The 24,103-nt window shown below is 40.7% G+C and overlaps 1 protein-coding gene across 2 annotated transcripts; it reads right to left on the reverse strand.

Annotated features, from left to right (window-relative positions):
• Positions 1-972: 972 nt before the first annotated feature.
• LOC310807398 (E3 ubiquitin-protein ligase KCMF1-like) lies at positions 973-21,875 on the reverse strand. Of its 2 annotated transcripts, XM_083673876.1 has the most exons (8): positions 21,721-21,867; positions 17,914-18,105; positions 13,179-13,346; positions 11,400-11,539; positions 7,344-7,445; positions 6,575-6,755; positions 4,507-4,798; positions 973-3,218 (listed from the first exon to the last, which is right to left on the reverse strand). In XM_083673876.1, exons 2-8 carry the CDS (start codon positions 18,047-18,049, stop codon positions 2,951-2,953), a joined length of 1,287 nt encoding a protein of 428 aa, XP_083530002.1. In that variant the 5' UTR covers positions 18,050-18,105; positions 21,721-21,867; the 3' UTR covers positions 973-2,950. The 2 variants fall into 2 exon arrangements, with proteins under 2 accessions (XP_083530002.1, XP_083530003.1); XM_083673877.1 differs by lacking the exon at positions 17,914-18,105 and having other exon boundaries at positions 21,721-21,875.
• Between the last annotated feature and the right edge of the window lie 2,228 nt (positions 21,876-24,103).

A 24,103-nucleotide genomic window follows, 5' to 3' on the forward strand; every position in this document is an offset into this window, starting at 1 on the left:
TTTGATTGTCATTGAATATGTGAACATTTCAGTAGCTGACTGTGTAGTTTGTTTTTTACAAATACATTATAATAAAAATGATTTTACAAACATAAAATACCATTATCCATATTTATCCGTACTTAAATTTTTCCATTTACTGTAACACATTTCTATTTGTTAACACATCTGGAAATTGTATTAATTTCCATAATTTTGCTTACAGTTGAAGAAGCACATTGGGCATAACTGTAGTAGTGTGTGTATATAGTTTTGATTTAAGCAATGACTAAATAAGAATGGGCAAATGGTCAGTCACCAGATTAATTTCAATGGGAATAGCTAGTTGTCGTAATACACTGTTGAAATGCTTACTTCCACCTTGCCTTCTTGCGTTGTCCGCCCCAAGAACGTGCGCTATATTCTCTCGTGTAGGTCACACGGGAGCCAAAGTCAGCCCTCTGCCCATTGAGCATTTGGGTTATTTTGTTACGTTAATGTGATATTGAGTGTAAGCAACTGAAGATGTGTGTGCATTTCAATGTGACGTCAGTGCATTCTGGAAGTGAAAGAATTGTTTTTATTGTGTAATGTGTTAAAGAAAAAAATAACACAACATGAATTTGTAGATTTAAAAGCAATTATAGACCATGAAAGTCACGCTGGAATCAACAGGGTTTTGGCCAGGAACAACACAGATTCTGTCATTGGAATTACATTGGGAATTACCTTTGTGGGCAGAACTACGGTAACACTAGTAGCCCACTAGGTTTTCCGGCATGCCAGCCAAACAGCCGGTTGTTCCCCTGCTGTCAGCTCGTTGGGCCTGAAGAGTTGTGAAGGTTGTGTTTTGAACTGTTACCGAAAAATATGCCATGAACAGGCCTACAAACATGCCAACCTAGAGAACTGGAACGTGTGTATACAGTAGTCATACTATGATGTACATGCCAGCGCATAGTAACTTAAACACAACTAAACCACAGGATTAAATTAATTTCCATCCAAAACAATTTTTATTGTCCTCCGAGTTAAAGGTTTACCCTGTCTTTTGGCTGTTCCAAAAGCCAAAAACATTTCATACATTGCATGTCATAAGGTAGCAGTGGAGGCATACAGAGGTCTTCTCACACAGAAATGATTGGTAGAAACTTACAGTAGTCTTTCCTCCACAAGTCAAGTGTTGAATGATCTTTGCATTTGAGAGCAATGGAGAGGAATAACCCAAATAAGGGAAACTGGAGAGAATAGCATCTGGTCCATAGAGAACAACCCCTGAACCAGTACTGCTTCTATAACACTCCCTCTACAGGCTTTGTGATATCAGGCCAGATAAAGGTAATAAAGATTATTATCTGACTTTTATTTTTGCCTCCATGTTGCTTATCTACCTCCTCTTTACATAATACATATGTAGTGTATACTGTATGAAGCTTATCTGAATATGCTAATTCAAAGTGCCCATAGCAAGGACACATGACCCTGATGAATGCTGTCACACTGGGGGAGGAGCTTAATATAAGTGAAACTCAATTTGATTAACAGTCTGTTGCAATAACTAATTTGTGTTGCATTTGATGTCCCATATTCATAGCAGGTTAACAGTAGCCAACTTTGGAACAGAAGATCCCCTTTTAGAGTGCAGTTCAAAATGGGCACACGGTGAATAAGCTCATGCCAAAGTTGTGGTAATCCATCCAAGCACTTTTTATTAATAACCATAAATACACGAGCTTTTTGTTAGAGAAGAGTCCGCCTGCCTTCTCTCCTTGTGTGAGTGTGGACTTCTTTATCAAAAGGCTACCTACGCTCACCTGCTAAAGGAAACACCGGATATGTGGAATTGATTATCAGCTTTCATTTCCTATATAATGATTTTATATATGTGTATATATATATATGTGTATATATATATATATATATATATATATACACATACATACACACATATGTATATGTGTGTGTGTATATATATATGTATGTGTACACACACACACACACACACACACACACACACACACACACACACACACACACACACACACACACACACACACACACACACACACACACACACACACACACACACACACACACACACACACACACACACACACACCAAGCACGTTATTAGGAACATTATAGCAATACTGGGTAGGGCCTCCCTTCGCTCTAAAAACCTACATTCTTGGTGGCATTGATTCCAAGATGTTGGAAACATTCCTTTGAGATTCTGGTCCATGATGACATGATTGCATCACGCAATTCCTGCAGATTTTTCAGGTACACTTTCAAGCTATGAATCTCTAGTTCTACCACATCCCAAAGGTGTTCTATTGGATTCAGATCCGGTGACTGGGAAGGCCACTGAAGAACAATGAACTCATTGTCATGTTCATGAAACCAGTTTGAGATGACTTTTGCTTTGTGACATGGTGCATTATCATGCTGGAAGTAGCCATTAGAAGATGGGTAAATTGTGGCCAAGAAGGGATGCACATGGTCAGCAACAATACTCAAATAGGCTGTGGCATTCAAGCGATGATTGATTGGTATCAACGGGCCCACAGTATGCCAAAAAAACATTCCCTACACCATTACACCACCTCCACCATGAGAAGGTGTACAGGTGTTCCTAATAAAGTGTTTGGCGAGTGTGTATATATACACACACACACACACACACACACACACACATACATATACATATATACACACATATATATATATATATGTCATTTTCTCTCACATTCTCTCGTCTTTGTTCAATGTATTCAATCTGTGGGGCCAGGGGGTGGGACAGAGCTCAAATGACAATCACCCCCCAAAAAAGAAGAAAAAAACAAACAAAGCCAAAGAGCTGCAGTCTTTTTCTTTTTTCATCCGTTGGCAGTTGACAGACACGGAGGTCAGCGACAGCGATAAGCCGGGTGGCGGTGGCCATGTCATCAGGGTGCCGGTGGCCGTGTCATCAAAGGGGAGGGGCCGGGGGCTCCTTCTTCTCTTTGAGATTGAGGTTTTCAAGCGCCACGTCCAGGGTCATGACCTCCACGCAGCCCATGGCCCCAAAATCGGCGAAGTCCCGTGGCTGTCCGTCATAGTCGTCCTCGTCCTCAGAGGAGGCGTTCTGGTCGGGCAGGAGCGTGGAGAGCAGCAGCTCCGTCACAAACAGGCTCCGGTCTGCCCACTGGGCCTCGCACACCTGCCGCTCCACCTCCGACAGCCGCGGCTCGCTCAGCCTGAGGGCCACAGAAGGAGGAAGTGAGTGACAGACAAATCAGCCCCTCTCCCAGGTACTCCTGTATGCATTACATCCACTATTGTTAAAATGGGGTACGCGTACCCCTGGGGGTACGTGGATTGATCTAGGGGGTACGCAAAATAAATCTGTGATTTACCTTCCCAAACAGTCCTGTTGAATAGCCGACTGCAGTCTCAGTACCAAAAATAAATGCATGCACCCTATCCAACAGAATAATATTATAACAATGTCTAATATGTAAGGGATAATGTTCATAGAATATCATTTAGGCTACAAAATAACCGACAGTGTGAATCGCGCAGGGTCGTTAAATTTAGCTGGAACACACACTTTAACTGCTGTAGCTAAATTGAAGAATATAAATAAATATTCTATTTTTTTATATTCTTAAATTTAGCACGAATATCTTCCTGTGCCTATGAGTACACAAGAGCAGACACCTCTTGACCAATCACAACAGTGTTTATGCTCTCGGGTGCTGGGGGTACACTCAGTAGGATGTCGAGTGTCTCAGGGGGTACATGACTGTTAAAAGTTTGGGAACCACTGCATTACACGATTGAACAGGTAAGCAATATTGTGAAAATGACACCTTGTCTATTAGAAAGCAAGGTGAATAAGTTACCACATCGCTCACTCCTATCTGGGGTGAGTTTCCTGAAATATTTGTAGCGTCATTCAACTTTGTAAAGTCATTCGTGCAAGCCTTTGGCAGGTCCCATTGTAGCTCTCGCAGTACCTCAATTCTTTTGTGAATTCAAGAGAGTTACAGACCACTGGTGGAGCAGCCAAAGAGCGTCCGTGCTTCGCTTTACACATTGACAATGGACCACAAACAGAAAACTAACATTAAATCTCGCTGATGCCCAGAAACAGGTCTTGGCAAGCCGAACAAATGCGTTTTTACATTAACGCATTTCTTAATCAACATGATTATGATAACCCATAATACACCACTCTGTGATAGCATATTTTTCCATTTTCGAAACTAAAGCATGTGTTGAAATCACTTTGAGATTGTTGCCACATGCCTGTAAAAATGCGCACCTCAATGTCAACATAGGCGACAGTTTATTATAAGAGCTGGTCCAATGTCAGTCTTCTGTATTAACAGAAGAAACATACAAAAACATTTTATTTTTTGTGTGAGATGCCGCTTTAATGAAGGTAGAGTTCACACAGCCTAAGTGACGAGACAGAAATGTGGACCAAACAGACTGAGACAGACAGACAAAAGGAAGACTCTCCACATGTAGCGGACCAACCTGTTGAGGAGGAACTGGGAGTTGTGCTGGGTGTATGTGCTGGGCTCGGGCAGGCTGGGGCTGGGGTTGGTGTTGGGGTTGGCATTGGGGCTGGGGTTGGTGTTCAGGCCAGGGTTGGCGCGGCTGCGTTGCGTGGCGTTGCGGACCGTCTCCAGCTGCTGGCGCGCTGCCTGGGCCTGCTGACGCTCCAACTGGAGCTGCATCTGGAGCTGCTGGAGCTGGGAGGCCGACGGGCCGGAGCTCAGCTGGCCACCCGCCGAGCGCCGCACGCCTGATAGCTGGGACAGGAGCTCTGACAGAGAGGAGGAAAGGGCGGCCATCAGACATGAAACATACAGGGCAGACAAGTCTAGCCAAATGCGTCTTTGGATCTCTTGATCGTACGTGATGAAGCATTTTTTTCCTTTTGGCTCCGCACTCCATAAGTTTGTATTCGAATCAAACAATTACTGTGCGGTTGAAGTAAAGATTCTCAGCTTTTATTTGATGGTATTTGTGTACATATTGATTTCACCATTACGAAATGACAACACTTTTTATCCATAGTCTCCCTGTTTCAGGATAAAGTAATGGGGTTTATCAAATGTCTAAATTAAGCATTCATGTTCAGTATTTGGTTGATAATCCTTTGCGTGCAATAACTGCCTGAAGTCTGCAATCCATTGACCCTACCAGACACTAGGTGTCTTCTCTGGTGATGCTCTGTCAGGCCTGTACTGCAGACATCTTCAGTTGTTGTTTGTTTTGAGGATGATTTGCCTCAAGTCTCCTCTTCAGCAAATTAAATGCATGTTCAATACGATCTGGACATTGACTTTGCCAGTCAACAACATTCCACTTTTTGGCCCTGAAAAACTCCCCAGTTGCTATGGCAGTACGATGACCTTACAGTCTTCTGCGGATGGTAATCTCTTGACACATTCACGCCTACCTCCTGGAGAGTGTTCCTGATTAATCTTCTGATCTTCTTTTCTTTAATAATGTTCCAAACATTAGATTTTGGTAAGTTTAAGGTTTTGGCTAGGTTCCTGATTGATTTTTTTCTAATATTTCAGCCTCACAATGGCTTCCCTGACTTTCATTGACATCTCTTTGGTCCTCAAGTTGACAGATACCAAGCAGACGCGAAAGGCTAGACCCTAGAATCAATACTAGACATTGACAGCTCTCTTATGACTGCACATCAGAAACACATCAGGAACACATCAGAAACACCTGTCAAGCCAATTGTCCCATCACTTTTGGGTACCCTGAAATAGGGGGACGATCCATAAAAAGTGTTGTAATTTCGGTGAAACCAATATGTACATAAATACCATCAAACAAAAGCTGCCAATCTCGACTTTAACCTCATAGTAATTGTTCAAATCCAAACTTTTCGAGCGTAGAGCCAAAAGAAGAAAACATGCTTCACTGTCGCTTATTATTACTTATGCAGGGCACTGTATAACCCAGCCGGTATTGTAGGATACAAGTGTCTCTCGTCTTGTACTTTACATACTTAAAGCTAAAAAATAAACAGGTATTATTAGAACTTAGTCAATACAACCATCTATAAACCAATATGTTAGGACCCTATTGCCCACTCAGCATGCCATTTTTAAACCAAATATTGCAATCTGTAGTCAGTGTAGCAGTCTAGAATCCACTTAGGTCAGAATTAACCCGGGCTCTATTAAAACTACCTGATACAGCAGTTTAGCACCCATTTGATACTCTAGATCCCAGTATAGAACTTTGTAGGTCGGTTTGGACCCATTCAATATGGCAGTCTGGAACAATGCCATTCATTATGGCACAGCATGAGTGGTACAGTGAGTGCTGGGTACTCAACCGGATTTAAACTGGGAACAGGATTAATTTCAAGGAATTTGTCATAGCAATATCAGCACACAAACATTACTTTACTGCCTGCAAGGCAAATGTTCTGTTGGTTGCATGCTTGCTTTATGAAAGTCTGCTGCATATTGTGTGTGTGTGTGTGTGTGTACACTACTGTTTCTGATCAATGACGGTCTGAGGTCTCTCAATTGTAATTGGAGCTGTGTGTGTGTGTGTTGTGTCTGACCTGCTATGGGGTCCATGGCCTCTCTGTTGTAGTTGGAGCTCTGTGAGGAGCTCTGGGTGGTGGAGAGCCCCCCTGTGGTGCTGCTGGTGAAGTGCATGTTGGACCTGCGTGCTCGGGGCCCCCCCAGACCTCTCCCTGGATGGAACATCCTCCTCACGTGCCGCACCCCACTCGACTCATCGTGGACCACACAGTTAAAGAACACACGTGCACCCTCACTTTGTCTAAAAAAAAAGCTGTTGTATGTATATACTGTTTCTCTGGCACACAGATTACACATCAACAACACCACTACCACACACTTTTTTTCAATACTTACCTCTGACCAGCAGATGACACTGTCGGTCCATGCATGACCAGTGAATGAGCTTTCAACTGACTTTCCTAGAGTCTATGGTAGTGTACAGCAAGAGTGCACATCCTAAAATACCCAACCTTAGATTACCACCATTGGTGTTGTATCTTAGGCCCTAGTTACACCTAGTATTAACAAGTGTTCTGATTCGGACACAATATGGGCACCGGACACATAAGAGATGCATGTTAGCATTTATTTGACCATGCTGACTGCATAGTAATTGAATAGTGACCTGATCATTATCACCACGATCATCATTCAGATGAAAGTCACAGGTTATTAGGTGTAACCACAGCCTTTGAGGGTCTACATGGCTACATTTTTGCTGGTCAGCAGCACATTCCTGATCATGTAAAAGCAGTCATACATATGGTGTAGTACTGACAGAAAGGAGGGCTGTGCGAAGGATATTAAGTCTCTGGGTGCTCTGTGTTCAAGTGTGAGATGAGCAGCAAAGTCGTCTGTCACATGATTGGGGTCACCGCCGGGTAGTGCAGCACATATGGGACAGATCTGTAAAAGAAAGGGAGAGCAGACTGAGTATGCTCCGCTGCACTGAATTGAAAACCCGTCTGAGGGGTCCAGTTCTGAACATTGTCCATGATACATGCAGTGACCAATAAGTGTTTTAGGTGCTGTTAACAAAGTTAATTTAAATCAAGTTAATTTAAATAAATGTAGCTGTGCTCCACAGACCACTGTTCGTAATCACTTAATGTGGCTGTGAACGTGACGGACGGGTTGGAAAAAAGAGGAAAGTGCCCAATCTTCACTTTTTATGACACTTTCTCAAGCGTTAAATCTAGCGTTTTTTGTTTTACCTTGTACTGCCTTTACTACCTCTGCAGGCTTTTTAGGTACTTTTTAGCAAACTGTAATTTAATGAGCATCCTTTTTGAGGATAACTAGTGGTTTGCACCTTGCAGTGAAGACTCTGTAGTTCGGCTTTGTGACATATTCTGCGGATGGTAGTCGCCTACCTCCTGGAGAGTGTTCCTGATCTGTGGGACAATTGTTTTGAGTTTTTTCTTAATTATGGTGAGCATTCTTCAGCCATCCACTGTCGAAGTCTTCTTTGGCCTACCAGCCTGTTTGCGAGCTTCTTTTTAATGATGTTACAAACTGTTGATTTTGGTAAGTACGGTTTTGGCTATGTTTCTGATACTTCAGAATGGCTTCCTTGACTTGTCTTGACATGTCTCTTTGGTCCTCATGTTGACAGACACCAATTGACATATGCCTGCACAAATGATGTGACGGAACACACCCGACTAACCAGAAACACCTGTCAAGCTAATTTTCCAATACTTTTGGTGTCCTGATAAAAAAGGGTTGTCATTTCTAAATCTGAAAAAAGAAAACATTGAATTAAAGCGAGAATCTCTACTTTAACCTCTTAGTAATTGTTTGATTTAAAATCCAAGACAAAATGCTTCCTCTTTTCCAACACATATGGAGGGCACTATGTGTGTGTGTTATATATATATATATATATATATATATATATATATATATATATATATATACAGTCCAGTCAAAAGTTTGGACACACCTTGCCAAGAGTGTGCAAAGCTGTCATCAAAGCAAAAGGTGGCTACTTTGAAGAATCTAAAATATAAACATTTAACACTTTTTTGTTTACTACATAATTCCATATGTGTTCCTTCATAGTTTTGATGTCTTAAATATGTAATGAATATGAGCCGACAGATATTTCTGACCAATATCACCATTCCGAAATTACAACACTTTTTATGCATAGTCCCCCTATTTTAGGGTACCCAAAAGTAATGGGACAATTGGCTTGACAGGTGTTTCTGGTAAGTCAGGTGTGTTCCGTCACATCATTTGTGCATCATAAGAGAGCTATCAATGTCTAATTCTAGGCTTTGCATCTGCCTACCGCACCTTTGGGTCGACTGTCATGGTTTTAGGCTAAAAAGAACCAGGCTGCCTGTGAGCAGCAGTTAGGATACTTTATAATTTCCTCCGTTGCAGTTTTGTTTATTTTCGGTAGTCGGTAATGCAGGGCACATTACCCATAATTCTTTGTATAAAACATTCTCTTTTGTCATAATGAAATGAAGTGTTATGCAACATACCATGGTGTCTCCAATCTCCATAGAGTGTGTGTCGAGTCCATGGCATACAACTGTGCATCCACAATGTTCTGTTCACCTCAACTAACCCTGAAATACTCAATGGGATTCCTCTCAAGTAGGACTAATGTTAAAATAAAGGTTGATACTGAATTAAACAAGCTATGCGCTACTACAACTTGGGTTAAGAATATAGTAACCTGCCTCGCACAAACTGCACTCTCATCATGACACATCACCCAAATATGTGGGTTGATTTCAAATAATGCATTAAATAAAGCAAGGTTAATTCACTACATAGACATAAGAATCACTTATGTAAATCATCAAAGCTTTATAGCGTGCATAATGTAGGTTAAGTGGGTCAGGATGGGCACCAGACTCTGTGGGACAGAGGGCCAATAGCTCCTTCGGTTTACAAAAATAAACATTGATTGATGCTTGCCAGCAGAACAGAAACAAAACTTTTCTGTAGGCTCAATCGCACTGAGCACTAGGCGGGATTTGAACAGTACAGGCTACCTCACACAAACTACTATGGTCCTCTGTGGCTCAGTTGGTAGAGCATGGCGCTAACAACGCTTAGGTTGTGGGTTTGATTCCCGCAGGGACCATATATACTGAAATGTATGCATTCACTGCAATGTAAGTCGCCTTAGATAAAAGCGTCAGATAAATGGCATATGTTATTACTACGCTCCTCTCATTCTCCCATTTATCATGACTTCAAACCGGCTCCCAACTAACCCAAATCTGTGGGCTGCTTTTAAATAATGTAAAAATCAAATAAAGCTAAATAAATTCATGAATCAACACGAAAGAAGCACTACGCTACAATGTAGGCTTATAGTCTACAAACATGGGGGTAATTGACTTTCGATGCAAGACGGTGGGATGGAGGGGATAGACATGTTCATGTTCTAATTTTAATGCTCCTAATTTCACAGCTCACAGGCTACTTTGGATTACAAAAGTAGACACTGGTTGCTTTATAGGCTATGTACTGTAAAAGAAGCACTAGGCCTATGATGGATATTTTTTAAGCCCACATGCGAGAACCTATTGCTTCTTGGAGAGATTGGATGGACGAGACAGGAGGAAAAATGCAGGCTATTCTTAGAATGACATGACATCTTTGAAAGGTTGTTCATTATCATTGCCACCGTCTGCCTTCCCACTTTGGTTGTACTGTAAAAAATCTGAGGTAGACTGACAACATTGAGTTAAAGCAATCAAATCCAATGATTTTTTGTATGCTCCTTAGGACGGGTTGCCGCTAGTTATATCCATTTAATTTGTATGACTGGTCGCCATAGCCTAGTGCCTAGTACGTCCGATTGGCCCGCTCTCACTGTCCCGTTACTCCCAAACTAACCCTCAAATACTTGGAATGCTTTCAAATAATACTGCCAAATAAACCTTTTACTTAAGAATTAAAGGCTAAATTATCAAATATGCACTACTATTTTTGCACTACTAACTATGACAACGGTCGCAATTAGTAATTTCAATATATTTAATATAGTCCTACTCTAGCTCTTCGCTCCATAAATGAAATAACGGCAACTACAAAAGCTTCACCGTATTGGGTAACACATTAGACAACATTTTTAGGAAGGTACCCAGACATACATGTGGAGTTAATTTTGTTTTTCAGTCCACAGATGGCAATGTTTGGCAACACTGAAAGGGGTCTGTAACACGTGTTATACAACGGGTGGTTTGGAATTCTAATTGTTAGAGCCTATCATGCCCACGTCCATTTATACAATGCCATCGTTTATGTCGTTACCTAGCCGTTTTCACAATGGACAGCGTCCCTAGAAGCCAGTTCTGAAACTATCAACCAGCGCTTGGGTAGTTTTGATTTAACATGGCAGTCAATACGAGGAGAACTAATGACCAAAGAACGCCTTAAATTGTACTTGTACAACCAGTGTTAGTGAATGTAGCATCACTTTTAGTTGAAAAATTGATGGTTTGGGAATGAATATGGCTTTTTAATGCTGGTAACCCGTTGTACAAAAGCAACAATACACTCCATACGTTATGACATTTTTATCATGGCTGTGGTGATCTACGCCCACGTCACAGCCAAGATAAAAATGCCATAACACATGGCCTCTCATGTATTATTGCTTAAGTAAGCCTATCTATTAGAATTGATAAACGCCCCATGGTGGTGTTTTGCCAAGGTGAAATACCTAAAATAAAAATGTGGAAAAAGTCAAGTTGACTCGCTACTGCCGCGGTGGTACTGCCATGGTACCGTTGCTCAACCATGATCCTTTTAAACTCTGACCTATTGTATGCAGTATACAGTAGACATCTAGCTCTCCCTGCTGCTCCGTCACTGTGGTCCACTCACCACCTCTGTAGAGGTTTCTGTGTGCTCGGCGGACACATGCTCCTGCAGGGAGGTCTCTGTGTAGCCCATCCTGCCGCAGTAGGGACACGTGAAGGCTTGGGGCTGTTCCACCGAGAAGGCCTCCCCACCGTAGTATAGGTCTATAGGACACAGCGATCAGTTAGTGACTAGTTACTAGCATAGTGTTACCCTTACCATTGTTAAAGTATGTATGTTTTTTGTCAAAATGTAAGTACCCTCTTCACCATCCTTAACAAGTAATGATGGGCACCAATATCGATCTTTCTAAATATCGATTTCAGTCAAGCTGCAGCTTTCTAGCAAGCCTAAATTTGTGTCTCAACTCTGCGTGAGGTCCTGCTTGAAATCAGCTGTTTTCAGTATAGGACAACAGCGCTGCACTTGCTACTGAAGTGTGGCTCGTGCTATAGGCAACTAGTGATGGGAAGTTCAGCTCTTTTGAACTGAATCTGTTCTTTCAAACGTGTTCAGTTAAAATAATCAAATTTTAAATGTTCTATTAATTTGATTCAGAAACGCTAAAAAGCCCTCTTTCTGACTAACGGTGAACAGAAAATGACTCTGTCAGTCATAAGAGGGGGCTTTTCAACATGGACGTGACCCTCAATTTATCTAAAAGTTGCGTCTGCCAGCAACTGTCACAAGCAGCATTATTATTCATGATACACTTGAAAATATTGAAGCAAATTGAAATTAAATTTTTACACAAAAAGTAATAATTCAATAAGCAACAGGCTTGGTTTGGTGGAAAACCCATTACATTAGGCTGTACCAGAGGACATTTAAGATTTTTAAAAATGTTTGTCCACATGTATTAAGTTAGGATGATTGGCAGCTCAGTTCAGTCACTACTAAGCTGCAAATCATCATAACATCATGGATACACTAAAAGCAGGCCTTGATGCGGGCAGCAATCAAGCAATCGGTGACGACTCATTCATTTTGACCAAACTGCACTGGCTCGTGGGTGGCCTATACTTTCATGCGTGCATCGATTTTAAAAAGCAAACTCTAGTCTTCTATGGGCTCAGGAGCATGTCCAAATGGCACATTTATCATTGTTTTGAAAGTAAATCAAATAAAATACAGATTCTGAATGAATCAATTGTGAAGACGAATCGACTCACTTGAATCACAAAAAAAAGCTGAAAAAGAACTGCATCACTTTAAGCAACTACTAGACATGTTTTCTTTGATTCACGCTTCCTGTTTTATTCCGATACTTGCGGACATGGCACTGTTTATAGCTCGCCTTGATTAAAGCTTTTCCAACTAATGTATATCGATATTGTACTGAATAAATGGAACTGATATCCATATAAACTTTCCATCAGTTCCTGTCACTAAAAAGTACCATCTTTATATCATGTTATGGATAATGAGAAGTTTATACAATTGATTACTTTTTAAGGCCAGACACAGCAAGGTTTAAATAATTTTAAACAAATCTTAGGTGTGAAAGAAGGGCCCCTAAGACAATAACCAACCAGGGGTGCCGACACCCACATTTGTGAAGCAACAATGTGAACCACACAAGTGAAGCTAAATAATTTCAGGTAGGTTTCACAGTAGAGAATCACTAGTTATATGACGTTCTTATTCACATGCCTCGTCACTAGTATCATTTCATTAAATGAAAAGAAAACAAGTGATTCTGAATCCAGCCCTTACATGAAAACAAAGGATATATTACACATCAGTATTTAACAGGACCATGCCTCTATTCTAAACATAGCCTAATCTGGGAGGGCTACTTACCAAAGTCGACCCGCGTTAATATACACTGCATGGGATGCTCTGTGGTGTGTCTGGTTGTGGTGGCTCCACTCTCGTAGCACGACGCGCACAGGTCGTAGTCGTAGCAAATTAAACACTTGTATCTACGTCCTCTGAAGTTGCCTTTCAAACATGCATCGCAGCTTACACCTGGGGAAGGACACACATAAGAGAGGGCAAGACATTAGTTAAGGATAAGCACTTGATACGGATCGATCCCGACACACCACCTTGAACTAGGGCCAACAGCGTATTCAGCAGTAGGAGACTCAGGTTAGAGAAGCAGGCTAATATCCAGAGGGTATTAAGGTTGAACCCCAGTCCTGACAGGTAAGATCTAGCAGGAGGTGAGCCGCCCTGCCTAAAGAGGATGTGGCCCGCCAACAGAAAATCCGAAATTGCATATTAATTAATTAAATTGTGTTATAATGTTTCTAAGTTGATTCAGAGCATTTCAGTAGTATGCTGTCTGGACACAGCTCACTCACAACGCATAGAAGGCTGTTTCTTTTCTTTTTTGAGTTTGGGCACCGCAAGTTCACATTGAACGTATTGCACATGACTGAAATGAGAGCTTTTATGAATCTATCAAAAAATGTTTTTACAAGTCATGTGCAATGACAGGAATAAATCTGAGACGGGTGTCATGGGATAATAGAGAGCGAGCAGGTGGGGCTAGAGTGAGGGATGAGGACCAAAGAGACGTCAATGACAGTTATATGACAGAGACATCAATGACAGCCATTATAAGGCTGAAATATCACAACAAATAAATCAGAAACATAGCCAAAACCTTAAACCTATGAAAATCAACAGTTTGGAACATCATTAAAATGAAAGAAAGCACTTATGAGCTCAGAAAACACAAACGGCATAGTAGGCCAAGGAAGACTTTTATAGTGGATGCTCACCATGATTAAGAAAACCCCCAAAACAACTGCCCCACAGATCAGGAACACTCTCCAGCAGGTCGGCATGAATGTACCATGAGACTACCATCCGAACCAGAAGACTTCACCAACAGAACTACAGAGGCTACACTGCAAGGTGCAAACCACTAGTTACAAGATGGCCAGGTAACGGTTTACTAAAAAGTACCTCAAGGGTCCTGTACAGTTCTGGAAAAAGGTCTTGTGGACAGAAGAAACCAACATTAACTGTACCAGAGTGATGTCAAGAGTAAAGTGTGGAGAGAAAAAAAAGGAATTGCCCAATAGCCACAGCATACCACCTCATCTGTAAAACATGGTGGAGGGGAAGCTATGGCTTTGGCATGTATGGGTTCCACTGGAACTGTCTCAGCTGCTTAATTGATGATGTAACTGCTGATGGCAGAAGCAGGCTGAATTCTAAAGTGTACAGAAACATATTTTTCAGCCCAAGTACAAGCAAATGCCTCCAAACTCATTGGACGGCACTTCATCATACAGCAGTGCAATGACCCAAAACATATTGCCTTAGCAAATAGGGAATTTTTCAGGGCCAACATTTGGAAGGTTGTTGACTGTCCAAGTCAATCTCCAGATTTTAATCATATTGAACATGGATTTCATTGCTGAAGAGAAGAAGGCAAAACATCCTCAAAACAAACAACTGAAGATGGCTGCAGTACAGGCCTGGCAGAGCTTCACCAGAGCAGATACACTGCGACTGGTGGGGTCAATGGCTGGCAGACTTCATTCAGGCAGTTATTGCATCCAAAGGATTGTCGACCAAATACTAAACATGAATGCTTGATAAATCTGTCTCTATGCATAGGGGGACATGGCATAAAAAGCTGCACCTGAACACACCACTGGACAGTAGTCTAGATGAGAGTCTGTATAAGTTGCACAGTCGAGCGTAGTTAAACTCTTTAACACAGACCGACCTCCATATTCACAACAATTGTATCAATATAGTTTGACCATGAGAGTTGACTATCTAATGTTACTCCAAGGAGTTTTGTTTCATCAACCTGCTCAATGGTCACACATTTTATGGAGGCTTAGCAGAGGAACCTCTTCTTAAATACTTCTTAAACCAAGAGCCTTTCATTTGGTTCAACTCATTGTGTTAGTGCTAAGCCTCCATAAAGGGTGTGACCATTGACCAGGTTGACAAATCATGAAATGGTTTTTGTAGTTAGAAACAGATACAATAAGTATTAGTATCGTTGTAGAAGTATAGTTTCATTCTGAGAAAAAAGCTAATTGATTGTTACCCAAATTGGCCATTTTCATTTTGTGGGATTCATATAGGGTAAGTGTACCTATGCCTGCATACCCATTAAGCCCACTTCCCATCGTCTTATGACAGGTGGCATCATTACTATGTGACACTCGGCAGCCTCGATCGGCCTGTCTTGTAGAACGTGGAATCAAAGTTTTGAAAGCATCCGCGAAAAAATAGATCAAAATTTGTGAGATTCATGCGCCCTCCCATTGCTTTCTATGGGACTGCTACCTATGTTACAAAATCATGCAAACTTGATATAAATCGTTAGTTACTGTTGTTTGAAGTCAGTTTAGAATAATGTACAGTTGGCAGAAGTTTAGAGTTGGGCCGCCGGTGTGACGATGTCACAACGGCACTGCTGAGTTTTTTTTCAGATCGTCAAAACAAGCACAATTGTTGAGCTTGATGGATATGTTTACAGTGTTTTATAGTGTGTTTACAAATATTGCCACCTGATTAATTATGTGAAGAGTAGCTTATGAGTTATTATTTCAATTTGGATATAATGTTTCTCAGTTGATTACGCACATTTCAGCAGGAGGCTATATGGACACAGCACTCACAAAGCAAAGAGCACAGTTCATGTCATTCATTTTCTGCGCTGGCACTGAACGTATTTCACATAATTGGAATGAGAACTTTCATGAATCAATCACAAATGTTTACATGCCATGTGCAATGAGGAGAATAAAACTAATTATATTTTCACTGTTTTACTGCCCGTATCCAACAAAACTGGTGCCTTTTGACGGGAGAAAAACATAGTGGTTAGTGTTAGTGAAAAGCATGAAATGATCGGGTCTCAGGTAAATGATCACAAGATCAGATACAGTAGGCCAATCTGATACAGTATGATAATCTGATCTGATCAACCTCGCATTTTGGCTATTTGTCCCGATTCCGACAATGACAGAAGATGTTGAGATTTAGCCTACTACTGGTGATAGTTAAGGACACAATTTGTGTGATGTTTAATGTCTCTACCAATTCATCTGCTTGTTACATCCATGTCACTTTTTATTTTGAGCAAATCAGATTTGTCGTCATTAAGTTATGATGTTACATGATGTTCATGTGCTACAACTTCCTGGTGGTGATTTTAGATGTTGCAGTAAAAACTTGGGTCTGTAGAAGTCCCCCCAAAAGACACTTTTCTGTGCTTTTTTGGGTAAATACTCGTAACTCTTAAATACTCTTAACTAATTAATTTGTAATGAAAAGAGTACTTGAATGTTTAATATAATTAAACAAATGAATGAAAAGATGGGTTTTCTGAGCTCGACACCACATACAGAAGCTACAGAACTGTGTGTACTGCAACAACATAATCCATGTCAAGCAAACATAACCCTGCAAACATAACAAACTGTTGTCACTTTAATTATTCACTCTATGTATAAATCTGTATCATTTGAAAGTAAAGTTGTGAATTAACACTCAGAACAATAAAACAATTTCATACTTTATTCACCTAGCATTCATAGCATGGACAGCGCTATCTACTCTGGTTCTCTGGCACTGTATAATAGGACATTATACACACAACACGACTAATACTTTTGGACTGGGCAACCTGCATAGTATGAAGAAACAAAACTCCAAGCCACATATTACTTTTCAGCCATAGAGAACTGATATTCAATACTGCGGAGAAAATATTCTAAAGGAGAAGTTTGTTGGGTTGATGGGTGACTTTTGACAATTGTTTTGGATTCCTCATTAATCATTATCAAGTAGGACTTTGCTCTAAATCAGATTTGGGGTTTGAATTCTATTGAGTATAATATGAAGAGCACAAAATGAAAAAATGTGGGTAGAATCAATTAACTTATTTCTCAGAGATTTTTATTTATCCATGATTTAGTCAGGAAAGTCCTTTTGAGACCACAGTCTCTTTTTCAAGGGTGCCCTGATTACAAAATATATACACGTCACTGTTATTTACATCATGGTTTTAAAAGGACACAATTTACACAGACAATACAAGTTGTCAATACATTTCTTTTTACAGACAACAATCAATTATAACAACAGCACTTCTCCACTGAGGAATCCTTAATCAGGTTCCTAAAATGGCCAAATGATACTAAAGCTGCAAGTTTTAGAGTATCCTGCAAGATCATTCCATGCCTGAGGAAGATTAAACTATATTTCTACAAAATAATGATGCAGGATTTATAAAAAAATAAAAAATAAAAATAATAATAATAATAATAATAATCTGAACATTCTGAGATGGCAAATCCTCTTTTCTCAGTTGATTTGACATGGAATGACCCACAGGTTTAAGTGTTAACCCTAGGTTTTTTTTCAGCAGTGGGAGGTCAAGGTTTTGAATTGCGCAAGAGCACAGCTGGTGTAGCACCCCACTGGGTTCGGAGGACCTGCGCACACACTGACATAGCCCCCCAACTGGGTTGGGGTGAGTGTACATTTAGGTGACTCAAAACTTGAATTCAAATTACACTAATTTTAGAACCTATATTTATTATAGACTCACCATGATCAGTGTGGTAGAGCCATGGCTTAAGCCTGGGAAGATCTACCCATTTGGGGTCCCATCCTGACATTCTGTGCTTCCCAGACAAAGGCAATCTCTCTCCTCTCCTTCCTTCTTCTGCCCTCTCCTCTTTCATCTCTCTCTTGCTGCACTCCTTGTCCTGCTGCTCCACTCGCCTCTACCCCTACCTGTCTAGTAAGGTAAATACACTTGATAGAGTTCATACAGACATTGGAAAGTCAACTTCAAGGACTTTTAAGGACTTTTTCAAGCACTTAATTGTAATTTCAAGGACCCCAAATTTATATTTAACTGTTGTAATCAAGCAGAAACTTTAACTCTCTCCATTACGCATTACCATTTGTGTCCCAAACATATGCATTACTACTTTAATAATAATGCATTGGGTCAAAATGTTCTCTCTGGCATTTAAATATCTATATTTTTGCATTCCAAAATATATATAAATAAAGGTTAAATAAATGTTACAAGAATGTGAACATTGCCCGACCTTTTTTTTTTTACTGATCAAAACTCCTATGTTCTTGCTGGATTTAACACCAAAGCAGTGCCTACACATTAGATTGGATGCCGATTTATGCATCAGTATTATAATTCTTGTTGAAGCAATTATGTCCATGTAGCAGACAGTATAGGCCTACCATTACTTTCACACTTGTGATTTGAAATGTTGAAATATATATGTAAAATACAGCATTCCTTTTGTAATGGAACACTTTGAAAGCCATCAATATTAGAAGTCAACATATAGTGTCGTCTCCCACATATTGGATAATATCTAACCATAGCCTCTTTTACAAAGCCATACAAACTCCCGTCATTCTGTGCACTATTGCCCCTTATTGGTTTTGGGAGGGAGGTTTGGTCTGTAGGGTGGTCTTTTTTCAGCTAACAGACACATCAGGCGAATGTGGAAACAGACACGGTGCATAGAACAGACAACATTGACTGGCACTGTTTAATGTACGAGTCTCTATTTGTACAAGAGTTCATCAGTGACCTGGTACTAATATGCTTGACAGAAACATGACAGAAATTGTGATTTCTACCTACTCAATTAAACATCTCCTGATTCCACATTCTAATATCTGTGAAAGGCCCGTGCCCATGGCAGGGGTGGTGATCTTGCTGTTTTGAAAATGTTGCCTGTCCCCGCTGCCTTATCATTTGAGTGTATGACTTTTAAAATGAAGTCTCCCAGTCCTCTCACTGTGATACTCATCTATCGCCCCCCTAAAACAATCAGTCTCTTTTACGATCCCAATGTCACTGAGGAGCTGCGCAGCATGAAGACCCATGGCCACAGTTTAGAGCATCTGTGGAGAAGTACTGGCCTATAAAGACAACCAGGCTTGCTGTTTCAAAGCACTAACAGCAGCCCGCTCCACCTTCTTCTCTGCCATGATAGGCAATGACAAGGAAATCCACCATCAGTCACCTCCCCCCCCACAGCAACACATTTGCTGAGTTCTAAAAAAAAAAAGGCAACATTTTCAAAACAGCAATACTTTTTTCAATACTTTTTCCCTGTGTCATTTCACATTATTACACACAACTTAATTTCTGAACATATTTTTTTGGGGTTTCTTTGTATGTATGTATTACTTGGGTTGTTACCAACATCTGGTGAAAATGTCATGTTAATAGTACCTTTGGAAATATATTTACTGAGAAAGATGCTGACATGTTCAATACTTATGTCACCCGCTGTATATCCTAACCTTCTCAGTTTTTCCACACTGTCTCCATTTCTGGGATGGGGAATGCGAAATAATTAAGAATATTCAGTTATATTATATTATCCTGCTCTGTCACCACACATCAAACCATTGCAACAGCCATAAGTCTGCCTATTCTCATATATATTCTCATATTTCCTTGTGCGCTTCAGTGAGCATGTGTGCCTTTGAATGGCCCTTCGCGGCACTCACTGAAGGAGAGAGGTACAATCTTTGACCGACAGTCTGCTACTATGTCTGGGAGTTTTATGAACAATAACAATTTCCCATATTTTGCCAGTGTTCCACTTTATGGCTACTAGGCCTCATTTAAGTCTATGGCCCGGTTCAGCCTAGTCAAACAGACGCACCGGCATACACAGTAATTATCCAGGTGAACGAGGTAAATCCAGAATACAGTCAAATACATTTTGGGCATGCTATGTTATGATTATCTTGAGCACCGCCAGCACAAACATCAGACACAACCGTTGTAACTGCTGTGACAATATGCATAGGGCAATTCTGCATAGCTTAGACATCCATCAGTTTCCACTGTTCCGTAAAAGTCAAAGCCACATTTGGCCAATCTTTACTTTGTACTGTACATTCTTTGGTACCAAGGCTTCACACTCAGGTTGCTCAAAAGGACAAAGAGAGAAACGCACCACCACACTCTTATCGCTGAATAAAAACCAGCTTCAAGATATCCTACTTATTTGTTGTGTTGTTCGGAAAGTTGAAATTAAGTCAACATTTTTCCCTACATCGGTGGCGTACTTCCGGATCTTAACAAGCGCACCCTTTCCACTCATGAAAGTCTGAGTCTTCGGAGTCACATGTTAGAAGCCTGACAGTCTTGCGCAAGACTTTGAATTTGATATGCGACGTGTGCGCTTGCTATTACCCGGAATACACTACCGCCACCGGGAAAAGCGGATGAGTGAGTGAGTAACGGATGGTGAGTATTTTTTGACGTAATTTCAATTTTGGGTTGCAGCTGCAACCATCCATGAATTTACCCACACAATGGAATGAGTTTCAGGAATGCATGAAGTCATGGGGAGAAACTGTTCTCACATCAACAACCAATTTGATACCATTCCTCATTCTATGAATTACACTGAACCCGTCCTCCGATTTCATGATTCCTGATCTTAGCACAAGTAACTACGGCCCGGGATCCCCTGACCGCAGCCCTAACTAGTAACTAAGAAGCCCCGGAAACAAAATTACAACTTTGAGGGAGACAACTGATTGACTAGCTAGAACACTCACGCTCAACGCTATCTGGACATGGCAACGCGAAATTCCCTTCTTAGTTTGTCATAGTAAGTTATAGCAAACGTCAGATACAAAAGCCTGTAGAGGTTGACTTCGGCGAAGTAAGCTTGCTGGGGACGCTGACAGCCCGATCCCTGATAGTCTACCAGGGTTAGCTAGCCTGATGTGTTCAGTGGCTAAATTATACCAATGTACTGTCTAACTGGCTATTAAACAGCCTGGCATATAGGATAGTCTAGCCACTGTTGAAGGCCATTGCTACCGGGGCCTCCTCCCCTTATATAGCTTAGCTAAGTTGATGACAGTGCATTCACCGCCAAGTTAGATAGCTAAGTTAGCAAGGGCTAGGCTAGAAAAGATCCAAGACTCGGGGCTATGATTAGTTGGCAAATAAGGTGACCTAGCTAGCTACTCAAGAAAATGAAAACAAAATATGTAAATTAGCTGGTAGGTAGCTAGTATTTGGATCATTGCGCTAACGTTAGCTCAACTGCTAACATTACAGCTCAGTCACTGGCTACCTATCTAATCTAGATAACACTTTCTCGGCAGTCGGCACTGTCCTTCCGCCCATTTCTAGCCTTTCTCTGCCTTTGTCAGCAAAGCTAACTTTAGCGCACACGGGGTGGATAAAGTGGGAAAATGCATTGTGGCCGCCATCATGCACCCCAGTTCAAAACACGGAACCTTGCCTTGTCGTTGCGTAGCTAGCAAGCGCCAACTTTTAGCCTGGTCTCACATTCAGTAGCACTAGTGTAGCCTACGACATAGGTTTCCATCTTACCTTCATGACGGGACATCCTATGGACACCAACACAGCCCCCTACACGGGCTCTCTGGTTTAAACCACGCAATTAATATCGCTTGTAAAGAAGTAGCCGGGGCTGGCTGTCGCTGGCCTCTTCCCTCATGAAGGATCCGGTCTGGCACACTGCCTGCCTACCGAGTGCCCCCTGCCGTGTTACCGTCGAATACGAGCTGATCCACCGCTTGAGGGTGTAGTTGGGTCATTCCACGAATAGGGGTCATTTCAGACTTTTGAATTTGAGAAAACAATATATTTCTCCGAATTTGTTTATCTTGTCTTGAAGAGAACATGTTGAACCTCATGAAAAAGTTAAAATATGCAAATTATGCGCAATTTCATGACACAATAACCACATTGTATATCAAACCTGTTAAGTACATACATATAAACCACCAGAGATTGATCTCTTTGCACGTTTCAGATAATTCCTACATTTAGATACAATGAATGTTCCTAAATCATTAAAATGAAAATATAAATGTATTTTTAGAAATCCCCAATTCTCCTAAAAAATAAATTAAAATCCCAAATATTCCCAAAACATAAATTCAAAGAAATACACCAGAACCTTTATATTGGCAAATTGAGATCATCGTTCTTTACAAACATTCATTTGTAATAGCTAAAAACAAGAAATATTAAGCAACATTTTTGCAGAGAACAGGGATGACACTTGGGTAAGACATTGACCTCAGGTCTTTAAAAGTTAGTGTTGCATGAATTTTTCTATATTTTTTATTAAACAGACATATGAAAGCTAATGAGCTAAAGGTTTAAGAAAATTGTGGACCTAAAGTCTCATGATGTAAATATATTTTCAAGCCGATGAAACATCTGAGCGTTGGATTTTTGTTACAACGTATTGTAGCGAACGGCGGGGCAGAGCAGCTTGCCTTAAGCGGGTATCGAACTCGCAACCTTCCGCTTACAAACCGGCCGCGCTAGCCACAACACCAAGAGAGTTAACTCACTTGGCGGAGCTGCTAACGGGCCTTACACAGGGTCGTTACAGTATGTTATTTGATGCATTTTTCATCTCAATCCCATATACGTATTCAAATGATTTATGTTAACTGACTAATGTTCTTGTACTGAATAAAGCTTTGTTAAGTCAAACATTTGTCAACTCGTCATCATTTCAAATGACAAGCCACTTTGCTCGCAGACCTAGCAATGAGAACTGTTACAATTTTGAAAGACAAACAAGTATCTTTGTTAAAATGCCAGCTAGATTAAATCCCTTTTTGATCAACTATTTTTAGTGGATAAACATTGATATTTATGTTGGAATAGAGCAGGTAAAATCAGCCTCATCAGCTAAATCCATGCCTGGGATATTGCGCAATACACCGTGTTGCACGGTTAGGGTTAAGGGTCGTCCTAGCCCGACCGGCCATTGTTGATACTGACTTTTGTACATGCATTCTCACCTTGAGTTAGCGCGCCCCTTAAACATGCTCCATTCAGGCTGTAAAGTCGTATATTTATTTTATTTTGGTCAAACTGATTGGCTGAATGCTGTGTAACACTTATGAAGTGCAGAAGTAGTATGACTCATTTCGGGAATTGTGTTTTATGAAGACAGGGTGTCATATTGTCACACTTTTCTTTCAATTTAAGACTTTGGAACCTGACTACTTTAGAGCCTGATCGGAGTCTGTTTAAGACAAGCTGAACGCTGTGTATTAAGAGTGACTTCTAACGGCCGGTCGGGCTTGGGTCGTCCCAAGCCAAGGATTCCACTTGTTGCATAGCTGCCATTCTGTGTTTATACTTTTCGACGACCAAAATGTATGTCGGGCAACAATGGGCTGTTCATTATGTCTTTGAGACTTGTGTCAAACGACAGTCGCCCAAAGGAGTATACACCAAGCTTTATTCTGTCAACGCGAAATGATGTTTTGCAGAAGCCCTTTCCAGCCTACTAGAAAAACAAATTTTTACGCCAAGATGTTCTAGTTACATGGAGATAGTCAACTGAGATAAAGTCATGCATTTGTTGATCTTTTCTCGATGGAATTAACACATGGAATGTTAGTGCCAAAATTCTGTTAACAAATGAAAACAAATCTACAGACGTAATTTGATCCGCAAATGCAGATTCCCCAGTTCTAAATAATTTAAATTATTGGATACCTACACAATGCAATGCTTTTATGTATAACTTTGGAAAGATGTTTTGTTTTTATTCACACATCGTGACATTTGGTTGCAAATGTAAGAGCATTTACTCTCAAATCTTTAGCCATATACAAATCATTTTGCATTAATTGTTTTTTGTTTAAGGATCATGGTGAGTTGTACTCTATCTATTTAGAATAATATCTGTCTCCAAAAATGTCCCTGTTGTTCCAAACTA

Source organism: Argentina silus, assembly GCF_951799395.1.
Source record: "Argentina silus genome assembly, chromosome: 7".
NCBI classification, from domain to species: domain Eukaryota; kingdom Metazoa; phylum Chordata; class Actinopteri; order Argentiniformes; family Argentinidae; genus Argentina; species Argentina silus.